The sequence below is a fragment of the Thunnus maccoyii genome, chromosome 19 (assembly GCF_910596095.1).
Source record: "Thunnus maccoyii chromosome 19, fThuMac1.1, whole genome shotgun sequence".
In the NCBI taxonomy this organism is placed as follows: domain Eukaryota; kingdom Metazoa; phylum Chordata; class Actinopteri; order Scombriformes; family Scombridae; genus Thunnus; species Thunnus maccoyii.
Genome location: NC_056551.1, coordinates 1,342,628 through 1,356,309, shown reverse-complemented (window position 1 = coordinate 1,356,309; position 13,682 = coordinate 1,342,628). Strand labels below are relative to the sequence as shown.

General features: G+C 38.9%; 2 protein-coding genes across 2 annotated transcripts in view; one reads left to right on the top strand and one right to left on the bottom strand.

The window, feature by feature from the left end:
- Positions 1-1,530: 1,530 nt before the first annotated feature.
- LOC121886105 (major intrinsically disordered NOTCH2-binding receptor 1-like) lies at positions 1,531-11,314 on the top strand. Its single transcript, XM_042396026.1, has 4 exons — positions 1,531-1,677; positions 2,805-3,053; positions 6,696-6,798; positions 11,223-11,314. The coding sequence occupies exons 1-4, from the start codon at positions 1,531-1,533 to the stop codon at positions 11,312-11,314; spliced, it is 591 nt and encodes a 196-aa protein (XP_042251960.1).
- Positions 11,049-13,682, bottom strand: part of slc12a2 (solute carrier family 12 member 2) — a 72,234-nt gene continuing 69,600 nt past the window's right edge. Inside the window, exon 27 of the mRNA XM_042394384.1 lies at positions 11,049-12,844. Coding sequence (XP_042250318.1) covers positions 12,709-12,844 — 136 coding nt within the window. The 3' untranslated portion in view covers positions 11,049-12,708. The remainder of the gene's footprint in view (positions 12,845-13,682) is intronic.

Sequence of the window (13,682 nt, the reverse complement as noted above, 5' to 3'; positions counted from 1 at the left end):
GACAGAATAACAACAATCATAACAATAACATTAACAGCAGCAATAGCCGGGGAAGGACACCAACAGGACTGCGAAGGACCGCGAAGGCTCGGCCTGCAACCCAGGGTTTCCTGTGAGATGAGAAAGCACAAAAAACTCCGGGGAAGAAGCAAAGTTAGTAACATGCATTGATGGTACATGAATGTATACAGAAGGAGCTAGTTTCAACTACTTTATATACAGTTAGCTAGTTTAGTCCAGTGGTTCCCAACCTAGGGGTCGGGCCCCTCCAAAGGGTCAGCAGATAAATCTGAGGGGTCGTGAGATGATTAATGGGAGAGGAAAGAAGAAAAAACAAAGTTCTGATACACAAATCTGTTTTCAGTGTTTGGACTTTTTCTCTAATCTTTGATTTTTGCTGAAATATTGGATCATTTGAACATTTATTGAAATGAAAGCATGTGAGAAGTTTAGAGGGAAAAATCACTACTTGGTGGAGCTGTTAACAACTCATAGACATGTGAAATGTGACCCCGACTACACACTGCTTTTTGTAAGACGTCAAAAGCCAAAAAGGTTGGAAACCACTGGTTTCATCTTTAACAATGTGTTGTATTTTAAAAGCTTGTTATATTATCCATTGTGTCAAATCTTCATCTGAAAAGTAACTAAAGCTGTCAAATAAATGTAGTGGAGTAGAAGTATAAAGGAGCATCACTAAGTATAGTACTTGAGTAACTGTACTTAGTTACTTTCCACCACTGTCTATACCTTACAATACAACAGCATTTATACAAGTGTGTGAGGCTAGAGAAAGGCTCATGTGGTGATTAAACTCTAAAAGCTCATCCTCTCTGTAGCTCTGCTCTTAGGATTTTGTGGCAATCTGCCAATTTGTTGTTGTTGTTTTTGTCCTGTACTAAAGTGCAATAAGTTTAGAGCTGATGGTGACATTAGAGGAAAAGGAACCTTATGATCATGAATATTTGTAGCAAAATGAATAGAAATCTGTCATTAGTTTTAAACATACTAAAGTGTTGATCAGCAGTAAACTGTGACCTGAGGATAGTGCCAGTTAAAAGGTCAGAGGTCACCATGATGTATTTCAGAGCTATGTGGCCAGTAGTGATGAAGGTGTCTTACTCTGAACCAAAGAGCTTCACTGACAGCACAGCAGAAACGACATGAGGGATCAAGGATCATAGTCTGTCATGTGTCATGTGTCATGCATCAGCCACAGTAGTGTAGTTCTTCTGTAGAGATAGCAGCAGGTTTTACGTAACACAATACTCACCGGCATGGATGTAGTTTAGTAAACTAAGGCACTAGGCCTGCACCTCTCTCCACCTCTCTCCACCCCTCCACTGTTGGTTTCTAGCGTCAACCTCTTAATGGTCAGGTTGGGTTACACACACCTGCAAGTGATACAGGCTCATAAATATCTTGCTCTTCATGAATTATTACAGACCGTGCATGTTGTAGTGAGCATGTGCATCCAGCCGGGCTGCTGGCGGGTGAAGCAGTCAGTGTGGATCGAGCAACAGAGCCAGGATGGACATCTCTGTTCTTCCCAACAACAACCACCCGGAGAAGTTCCTTCAGCTGGATGTAGGGATGCTGCCGGCCACACACGGCATGTTCCAGGTCGGGGCAGTCATGTCCAGTCACAGACACTGGCAGAACAGGGTCTACTTCCAGGTCAGAGCTGTGTTACAGCCACTGTGTTCATCTTCTGCTGTGTGTGTGTGTGTGTGTGTATATTTCTCACCTTTCAAACAGATAACTGTGTTCGATTCCTTAAATGTTATTCCACATTACAGATACATTATTTATGATGTGCATTGAGTAGTTGTCTGACATATCTTCATCATCACAGTCTGGAATTGTGCGCATTCAGTATTAATCAGTCATTATATCCACAGGACAGGAGTACACTATAATGTTTGATCCTGAGATGCTGGGAGCTGAAGTGAAGTGAAGACTCTGGTTATTGATCCGTTGTAAATTATTTAGGGAATTTGCACCTCTACAGTAAACCTGTAGTTCTGTTCATTTGATCCAAGCTGAGGAAAGATACGATTACTATTTAACTCTGACCTCATCTCTTTCATTGGTGATGTCATGATGCATCATCAGCCTTACATTGACCCGTGTAGGGAAATCAAACTCCAGTCACTGAGCTGATGGGTTTATTTATCCTCTCTGGAGTCACAAAGAGCCCACTGAAAAATAATTGATCACATGCATCAAAAGAAAAAAAAAAGAAAAACAGGCATCTTGTAAATATTACAGGGGGATAGTTACTGTGTGGTTGCTACGTTTCACTCACTTTTTAACAAGGAACTGCTCAAATACACAACACGCTGTAGCTTTAACTCATCTTGTCTCAGGGGTATTCCCCCCACACACGAGTAAACTGACCTTGTGTAAAATGGAGTTTAAATGATTTGTTTGGTCCAGAGCAAGAAGACATGGTTTGGACATTCATGCTTCCCAAAGGATGAATCCCCAAGGTTTGGTTACTCCTGACTTTCCCTCTAGCACCACCGTCAGGCCAAACTCAGTCTAGCAGGCAGATTGCTGTAGGTATTGTATATAGGCATATCCCAGACTATGTACTGTTTTACGACAGAAGGTATCATTTCAATTCACGCCTGCTTACAACGATTCTACTTTCCTGTATAAAAGCAGCCAATGCAAAAGATTTCTGAATTAGGCTGCCATGCATATATGTCTCCTGTGTCTCCTCTCTGTCTGGAGTAAGTGTTGAAAGCCTAAAGGAGGATGTGGTGAGAATTCACGTCTCTGCCTCACTGTCTCCACAGAGGGAGCAAAGGGTGAAGACTGACAGCAGGTCGCCTCCATCACCAGAGGGCACTCCTGTGGTGTTTGTGGACAGATATCTGGAGAAGCACATCACTCCAGTCACTCTGAAGTCCAACATTAAGACGAACCCTCTGTACATGGACATGAGATCAATGGACGCAGTGGACAAGGAGAAGTCCAAGCCTTCCTGGACTGTCAGGGAGTACGACACACAAACAGTCCACGGCAACCTCGCAGACTATTTAAAGGTAATCTAGGGAGAAGAAGAGAAGCTGATTGACAGGATGAATGGTTTGCTGAGGGACGGACTGGTGCAAAGGAAAAAAGACAGCCAGCTGGACAGATGAAGGGAAACACAAATGCAGGCAACTGATGATTTAATAAATTGTAAATTCTCAGAGGAATTGGCACCACTAAAGTTTGCTCAGCCTAGTCATTATTGATGAGGAAAAAATAGTTCCTTGTTAACATCATTAAAAGACTGTACACGGATACATGTAAGCATCGAGATCCAGAGATGAGTCACCTGATCAATCAGTCGATTAAATATGAAGAATTAATTATTGGTTTTCTCCAATATCGTTTTTATGGGCTCTTATTGTTTTACCTGCTCACTGTTCCCCTTTTCTCAGTTTAATCATGTAAATGTTTGATTTTTTAAGAAGCATATGTCTTCAATGTTTCCAACTAGCTGATACATTCAGGTCAATACAACTTTATTTATACCAGTAGGCTAAGGGCTATTGTATACAACAGCTCACCACCTTGATCAACACACACACACACACTTAATAGGAAAGAAAGAAAAAACAATGAAAGGCTACAAGCTTAAAAAACTATATGTGGAATTGACAAAAGAAATTAATAACTATAAACAAGAATCTGAAAGGATACGGTCTGAAGACACAGAAAGTAATGATGCTGTATAAGCATAAAAAGCATTTAACAAAACACCTCTATGAGGAGTTGAGAGTGGGACAGCAGGAGGGGATAAAGGACTCAGAGGAACAGCAACGTCCTGAAGGCAGCGATCAGAATTCACCTGCTAAGACATGCTCAGGTGGATTCGATATGCTCGCTGATTTCCTTATCATTTGGTCACAAAAATAACTCAGATCCTGTTTAACTCCAATAATCTTTGAGCAGGTCTGGTTTGAGCCAGTTTTATCCCATTACCCGAACTTTTAGAAACAGTGTCATATATGAGAGTATCTTCCAGCCCTCTTGATGTAATACCAACAAAGATTTCACTAAAAGTCATGGAATCTGTCAGGCCCTCTTGCTTTCTGTTTTTAACAGTTCCTTGTCTAATGGTTGTGTCTCTGATTATATTTAAACTGCTTGTGTACGATCCCTCCCTCCCTCAAAACTATAGACCGATTTCAAAGTTGTGTCCAAGCAATTCCTCTCTGCACTGGAAAATAACAACATTTTTTAAAAGTTTCAATCTGGAAGTGTCACAGCATTGAGACTGCCCTGCTCAAGGTTACCAACGACCTTTTAATGCCTGCTGATGATGGTGTGTGCTCAGTCTTTGTACTCCTGGATCTTAGCGCAGCCTTTGACACAGTCGATCACAGCATCCTGTCAGACAGACCGAGGCACTGGGTGGGGATATCTGCTACAGTTTTAGCAGTTGAAGAGGAGGTTCTCTATGAGCAACTGTCTCTTCATTTTCTTTTGTTAAGTATGGTGTGTCTCAGGGCTTGTCTTGGGACCAATTTTCCTTATAGACGCTTCCCCTTAGGCACACTATTCATAGACATGGGGTCTCTTTTCATTGTTATGCTGATGACATGCAAATATACCCGCCTATTAGAGCCACAGACCCTGGATTGCTGAGTTCACTTAACGACTGCCTTTGTGATGTCCAAAACTGGATGTCAAAAAAATGTCTTCAACTGAACTCAAAGAAAACAGAGATCCTTGTCATTGTTTCCCAGCACATCACTGTTGCGAGGAATCTTAGCATCTGGTTTGATATTAACTTAAGTTTTGAGCAGCACACCATAAAGCTTGTGCAATCATTTTTTATCATCTTTGAAATATTTCAAAAATATCACCTATTCCAACTTTTAAAGACACAGAGACCATCTTACACACATTCATCCCTGGATTATGGCAACAGCCTTTTACTTGCCTGGACCAAAAATCTATTGATCAACTCCAAACATGATTTTAACCAGAACCAAGAGACATGATCATATCACTCCTGTTATAGCCTCTTTACACTGGCCCCCAGTATGTTTTAGAATAGATTTTAAGATCTTCCTAATTACTTTAAAGGCTCTTCATGGCCTCTCTCCCTGCTATATCTCTGACCTCTTTGAGATACTCAGACAGAAGTCTTTTATCTATTCCAGGGTCATGGCTGAAAACTAAAGGGGACAGAGCATTTGCAGTCAGGGCCTGAGGCTCTGGAACGATCTGTCTGAGGAGATCAGGTCAGCTGACTCAATGATCTCTTTTAAGTCCCTTCTTTAAACATAGTTTATTGGAGCCTCTCCTGATTTTACTTGCGTTTTAATTTTTATTATCATCATTATTAAACTGTACAGGCTGATACATGTTATGCAAATGATTGTGTGCAATAAGCACTCAACTGCTTTAGTCTGGAAACAATATTCAGCTGTCAGATTCATTCTTTCTCTGCAGGTGGTTTGTATCTAACATAATGATGCAGTACTGTCACCCAGTGTGTAAACACACCATGAGTATTTTATAGGCTGATTCCATATGATATACTTAATATATACTTGATATATTTAAATGTTCATTACTTTTACTAGTAGTAACAAAAGAAAAGAAAAGAACACATAATAAGGAGACCTTCGTGTTGTGAATAAAATTAACTGAACAACTAAATAAATAAAATATAAACATCCCGAAGAGTAAAAAAAACAACAACTTTTCAGTTGCCAATTTTGGCTGTGAATTAAATGTGACAGTTAAAGGACAGGTTCATAATTTTTCAATTGTGTCTTAAAACAACAGTCAGGTGTCCATATGAACAGTTAAAGAGGTTTTCCTCTCTGTAATCATTCCTTCTGTTCATACTGGCTGTTAAAAGTGTGTCCACACAGTCATTTAGTGCAAAAATGCATTTAGAAGTTGATGTGAAGCTTATATGAGGCTTCAACAGTCTGAGTTAGTCATATCAAGTGGATATCTGACACATTTACCGTCTTTTTAGCATCAAATTCCCTCTTTGTGTTTCCTCAGACAGTGTTTCCCTGTTGAGCTGTGGTGGAAGTATAGTAACAAAAGAGGAACTTTGGCACTAAAAAGACTGTAACATTGAAAGATATCTACTTGATTTGACTCATTTGGACGCTGAAGCTTCATATTAGCTTCAGATAAACTTTTAAATACAGTTTTGCACAGAAGGAGGACTGTGGATTTTGTCCCCCATCACTTCCATTGTAAGAGCATTATGAAGGGATCTTCTAATGGTCAGTATGAACAGGAGGAATGATTACAGCAAGAAAAACATATTTCAATGTTCATTTGGGTTCCTGACTGTTGTTTTAAGACACACTTGAAAAATTGTGAACCTGTCCTTTAACATGATCAAGTAACTAGCTATGGTGCTGAATCAAATTTTCCAAAGTGAGGAATAAGTAAAATGTGAAAAATTAATAGATAAGACTCTAATTCATGAATAACTATAATGAAGTATTGTAATCATTCATGTGGTAATATGTTTTTATGACTTCTGCTTTAACCAAGACCTTTCCCCAACTTCACATACAAGCAGGTTATAAACTAACAACTTAGAAATCATACGGGTGTGTCTATGTATTCATGACAACAGGAGTCACAGGACTTATTTGCTATATGTTGATGTTTCATACTGAGGCCTATTTTCATTGTCTTCACAGGAGGAAGAGAAGACTCCTAAAGATCTGGACTTTTGGCTGGAGGATCTCTACACACCAGGATTTGATTCTTTACTGAAGAAGAAAGAAGCAGAACAGAAAAAGAAAAAACTTTGTAAACTGCTTTCTTTAATCATTTTGTCTATTTGTGCAGTCCTTATTGTCATCATAGTGCCAGTTGTGGTTCTACAAAAGAAAGACTGATTAATGAGGACGTTTGCCATGATCCTATCCTCTTCTTGTGATGGTCATATATAGTTCTGTTCTTATTTGAATGTGACAGAGAACTAGAAGTAGACATTTCAGCAATCTGCACTTTACATTCTGATATTTCATGTGTATAAGTAAACATTTTGACTTAAAGGTGGTCAAGGATTGATCCTCTGAGGAATATGAATATCAAAGGCAGACTTTACAGCAATCTGACCTACAGATATCAGGCTCTGTGCCAAAGAGCTGGAAGAACAGACAAACGCACTGACTAACACTGGAAAAGTGGCTCTACAGAGTAACGTCACACCAACTGAAAATCTTGTTTCTGCTGACCTCCAGTGGTTGAACTTGTCACCTCGCTGCAGTGATGTACAGGTGTGTTCCAGGGTGTGTCAGTACACTGACATCATTGTCGGGTGTGGTTAAAGGTGCAACAAAGCACACTACTAACCACATCAAAACAGTGATCCTGGGTGTGGTTAGACGTGCAGTGACCACTGCCATTCTCAGCTTATGTAATTAATATTTTTACCAGAGGCCCCAAAGCCACGAAGGTCTAACCAAACAAGCATATCATTGTAAATATATGTTCATTTATTTTTCATCATTAGTTTAGTTTTGTAATTTTGATGTATTTTTTTTATTGTTTGCAACTTCCATAAAGAAGTGTCTTGAACTGATGTTAAGCTTTAGCAGATGGATTCCTTTAAATGATCTGATTGTTGTTCTGCACATTTGTACACTGTAAAGTTCATTTAATCAATGTTAACCAATAGTTTTACAAAAGCTTCATAAAACTTAAATACATTGTAGTGCAGGATAAAAAAATTATAGAGAATGAAAGGAGACTTTGAATGTAACTGATTTCATTTGATTTATTTATTGCAATAAAGATGTACAAAGTATTGGTAATCATAAATGTTAAAATGTTAGAAAAAGCATATCTGTGACTGTTAACAGTACAGTGTATCAAAACATTACTGCTTCAACCGGCTGGGTCGATTCCATCCACGTTTGTGTGAAAGCAGGAGAAAACAGGTTTGATCTGCTTTTGTCGTCATGTCTTTTCTTCAAAAGGCATTGAAAAGATAGAAATACAGACTCAAAAAGAGAAAAAGACACAATTTGCTAAAATCAAAAGGCAAAAAAAAAAAAAAAGAAAAAAGATCAACATGCAAATTAACTTACAACCAAAACCAAAATATTAAAGAAAAAGAAAAAAACAACGGAGAAAGTTCTGAACTAAAATAAATATCTTTCTCCATATTGAATTTTGACATTATTATTCCACTCCCTTAATTTATGCCATAAGACTACGAAGTTTATTTACAGGTTAGTTCATGTTTGCTGTGTGGACAAAGACCAGTTTATGATTTCTTTACACTATATTCTATCATCATGGCTCGACACATGACGGATGGGGACTGGAGAGAAAGGGGGGGCTTTGGCAAAAAAAAATACATACAATGATTAGGAGCCGTCATAAGATGACATGGTGGCTGACATGAGTGCAGGTGACATTTGGTTTCTTCAGTAGAACACAGTAGTATTGTCAGTCATCTATCAGGACAATCATGAAGAAAACAACACACAAACACTATTATTTGGTTGTAAAATGTTGACAGGAGGTTTTCTTGTTTCATTTAATGTGACATATCAAAGACAAAGATCCCCTCCAGGTCAGACTGATACATTTATATATATGTGTGTGTGTATATATATATATATATATATATATATATACACATATATATATATGTGTGTGTGTGTGTGTGTGTGTGTGTATGTATATATATGTATATATATATATATATAGGCATATTTTTTTTCTATAATATACAAATATAGAGAAACCCGTGTTGTTGTTTGTAATGGTGTTGCTCTGTAACAGTAAAAGAGTGAGTGCTTCACAGCAGAATGATGAACAGTTTAAAGAAACACTCCCTGATTTTGTTAAAGCATACAGTAGTGCCCCCAAACGTCAGAACCTCCTTCTAGCTCACTGATATATTGAATCCTGCACTCACCCAAATGCATACTACCAGTAAATGTATATTTGTACATACTAATATGTGCAGCAGTGACTTGCCAATTAAAGGGACACTCCAGTGATTTAGTTTGGCTTACATACAGTTGGGGAACTTGTGAGAGACATGCATTGAAAATAGAACGGTCAAAACCGAAGCAGAAGAAGCAGAGATATCCTGACTTTTAGTCCCTGATAAAGGTCAAACTCTGGATCCTACATTTCCCATAATGCAAATCAACAGCATCTGTCCTTTGACCTTGTCTGCCTGCCTGCATGTCTTTTAAACTCTCCACTCCCAGATTGCAAGTAAATCTTTTTTAGTTCATAGTATTTTATTATTTATTAAAAAACATGTAAAGTCCAGACCAGTCCAAGATAACCCTGATGACATCACTGTGACATCATCAGGGTTATTTTCCCAGACTTGACAAAGCTCCTCCAGAGCCACAGAGGACAGTATGTAACTGTTTTCACAGCCTGAGTAGATGAGTTTTTTTAACCAAGATCTTTTTGTACAATATTTCATTCAGGTTTGATTATCTTTGGGTCTATTCTGGACTGAGTCTCTTCTTTTGAAAAGTAATTTCTGCACATCAGGTTGATGGGTTTTCTTCAGGTCAGACCTCTGCTTACATCTAGATACAAACATTTTGACACTTGGGCTGTTAGTGTGCGCTATAACTTAACCAGGGATTGTCCTTCACTGTGCCTTCAAAGTTTAAAAAGTTTCCTCACCCAGAACATGCTTTTCACAAACTTGGAAAGTATTAAATACACTGGTGAGATTGATTGTGTATATAGTTAATGTATATATACTGAATGCATTTATACACTTATAACAACCCCTCCCCCATCACACACACACATGTGTATGTATATCAAAAGTCTGAGCCTACACATTGTGCAGGTGTAGAGTGAGGAGTGATGGATGCAGCTGTGTGAATGCTAACAGCACAATGCAGCTGACACACAGCACTGTGCGAGCTGCAGTCTATGCAGGAAACCATTCATATACATGAGAATGGAAAACAAAAGACGACTATGTATGCTAACTCCTAGCGTAGTGTTCATTATTATACAGTACATTCAACTAACCTAAGCATCACATTCCTCTTTTGAAACTGCATACAGTAAAGGTCAGAATACACGAAAGTAACAAGATAAATGCTGAAACTGCCTGTTTCTGGGGGGGGAAGCAGAGAAAAAGTACACAACAAATAAAAAGAACCCTGTTTGTTCCATTAGTTTTGTGGCAGTTTCTAAACTATAACCATAATCCAGAGTAGGCAAAATTTCCTCTGAATTGTGTTGCTAGGAAACAGCTTAGGTCCAGTGGCTTACATTAACAAACACTGGACACAGGGATAATCCATGATGAACTGCGCAGTTATTTTGATAAACTGCACAGCTAGCAGAGTATTATTACACTGTGGCCTCAAACCCAGAATTGATCTTGGCACCACCTTCGCTAACTTTAAGGTGTGTTCAGACTGAATGCAAAGCTCATCTCTGACTCAAGTTATTAGCAAAAATTTGACCAATTAGTGTTTTTCTCATGTTTATTTGCCTTCAACAGCCAATTGACTGACTTTACTTACTGATCACATTCTTTTGCAGACCCATCTCATTTTTTATTTTGTTTTTGTACTTTCATAAATCCATACAGCCTCTGGCGTGGATGTGGCCAGGAGCAAATTTGCTTATACTTAGGTTTTTTTCCCACTTTATCTGAATTCTTGCTGCCTCTAAAACTTAATCTGCGTTCAGTCTGAGGACACCTTTAGAATAAATATAACTTTACCGCTCCAAAAAGTAGAGGTTGTAGCATAGTAACAGCTGAAACAAGTTTTAATTTAGGACTGTTACATCAGAGAAAATACTTCACAGACTGGCCAATCAGGAGTCAATATTCTCCATGAGCATGGAACAGGTAATAAAATTTGACTTATTTAGAACGTCAGTGTTTGAAACTGAAATGGTTGATACATGGCTTTCTTCTTGGAGGCATTGTACCCTTGAAAGTGCTCCACATTGTATAAAGCCAGTGCTTTTAAGGAGATCATTACAGAGTACAGGAGGGGGACGTGCCTATAGTGCCCCTTAAATGAACTGAGGCAAGTAGATCTTTTCACATGAAGGAGTGATGGACTTTTATTACAAGTACTCACGCAACACAAGCTCATATGCATAGAGGTATATCTTCACTCAGCCTTGACACATTCTAATGTCACATTCTTCCTGCCTGCAAGTCTTCCAGTGTGAAACTCGCATGGCGTTCACTCTCTCTGCCCATCTAGGCTTTGTGGGAATGGGAGACCAGCAGTCCATCATATACCCAGACGGCAAACAAGCACATGAGTGCAAAAACTCAAGTCTACTGCGGCGCTAACACTGGCAAAGTGGTTATACGTTAAATGACCACTTCCCCAGCTACAAGCGGACCTACAGTAAGCAATGTAACAGACTAACAACAGGTGGAAGATGCATATACAGTACAGAAGACAATTGTGCTGAAAACACTTCGAACATGTTACTCACGGATCACTATCTGCATTTACCCACAAACCGTCCAGCCAGTATGGCTTATAAGAGAAAAGGAACCCATGACAATCGTTAGTTCTAGCATTAAGGCAAGGTTTTAACTAGCTCGCTGGGTAGCGCACTTTCTTTTCAGGGGAAGAACCGTACATGTGGACACAGAAACACAAAAAGTCATCGAAAGAAACACTTTAGTCTATCAGCAGCTACATGGGAGAGCTAGTCTTTTCACCTTACAAGGCTGATGAAAAACTAGGTTCACATCTTTTCTGACATATAAGATCTTAATTTTAAGACCCATATACACATTTTTTTTTAGGCACTGTGCCTAAAAGCTAAATTGTGTCTTGTGTTGAGTAGCTGGGGCCATCGTAAATATACAACAGCTTTAAAAAGGAAGACTCAAAAGTGAATAAAAATAAAAACACTATGGCCCAAAACACATGTTGATTAGGGTAAAAGAGAGAAAGAGAGATGACAGAGATTCTTCATGCCATCAGGGGGGGACACCCTTCATTAAATTCATGCAATCCACTCGCATAAATACAATGCTCCAACTAAGAAAGAATCACATTTAAAACTCAATAAAACTATTATCCACCAATATAATAGATAATATTGTCAATCTAGATAGAGATTAATTATTTCATCTGATTCAACTGGAAGGCACATCCATAAGGCTTTAGAAGGTGTTGCAAAGCATTCTGCATGGTTCTCTCCCAATATTGAAGGAAAAACAACAGGGTGATTATTGCTGCATCACAAACACGACAACTGGTCCAATTAACTTAACAAATATGACATAAAGATATTCCATATCATGAGAACAACAACGTGAACATTGTGCACGACTGCTTTTGGAGCCTGAGAGTAAATCAACTTGACGAATATGAAATTTTCATGAGGAAATTAGAAGAAACTAGAGCTACAAGAGAAAAACCCAGACATTTTGGAATAAATAGAAAGAAGGGAGCAGAGTGGGGCGACTTTACAACCACCCCAACCCTGACATTTCTCCATCATCTTGTAGGGCTTTTCCATCTCAACCAATATCACTTCCTTCATCTTTTATTCATATAACCAGCACTGTTTCCATCAATGGCTGTGTTTTCTAGCATCTCTGGAGTGTATGTGGTGCACCTTTAGGTTTGGACTGGAACTGGGATGTGTGTATATATGTGGGTCTGCTCCCAGAGGCAGAAAGTGGATGTGAGACTTGGATGTTCTTCTCCTTGTGTGTCTTGTCTAAGAGTAGAAGGTGAGGACACTCTGGTGGTTGCCGCGCACCAGGAGGATGGGCGGCAGGTCCTTGGACAACACTTCCAGCCAGGCCATGTACAGAGCGCTGGACACCGCGCCCTTCCTGGCCAACGGCAGGCTCCTGCACAGAGGAGAGATGGAGGACAGAGAGGACAGACACTAGTGAGCTTTGATCAACACGTCTGACACTACAGCTCTACGGCTGAACTTTTAGCATCTCCCATTTCTGTTAAAGGACACCAATACACCAATGTGAAAATACTCCATTAAGTCCTGCATGACAATCCCTACTACAGTAAAAGTATTATGAGCTTGATGTAGTTAAAGTATTGCAGTAAAAGTACATAAGTATTATGAACTTGATGTAGTTAAAGTATTGCAGTAAAAGTACATAAGTATTATGAGCTTGATGTAGTTAAAGTATTGCAGTAAAAGTAGTGGTTTGGTCCCTCTGACTGATATATTATTATATATGACATCATTAGATTATTAATAGTGAAGCATCAGTGTTAGAGCAGCATGTTACTGTTGTAGCTGCTTTATATACAGTTAGGGGGGGTCTGTCTGTAATATGTGTGGTTGGTTTAGTAACTTAACATTCTTATATGGAAATACTAATATCAGAATAAATATTCCTGAAGCAAGTGATTTCTTTGTTATCAGTCTCGTACTTTATGACTTTATCACACATGAGGGTTTGTGTTTTTTTCAGTCTGAACATGGCCTTAAGGCAGAGGGACGTCTAAAGGCAGAACTGTTCACACATGTTCCAGGGCGAGGTGAGAAGTGGTTGTTATAGAGCGAGGTAAGACATAGTCATTGTTCAAATGTGGATGATAAAAAATTCAGTGGCTCCTTTCAACTGACCAATAACCAATGGCTGTGACGGTTAGATTTTTGGTTTTGGAAAGTTACAAATATTGTTGGACACAGCTCGCCTTTCCAACAAAAACGTATTT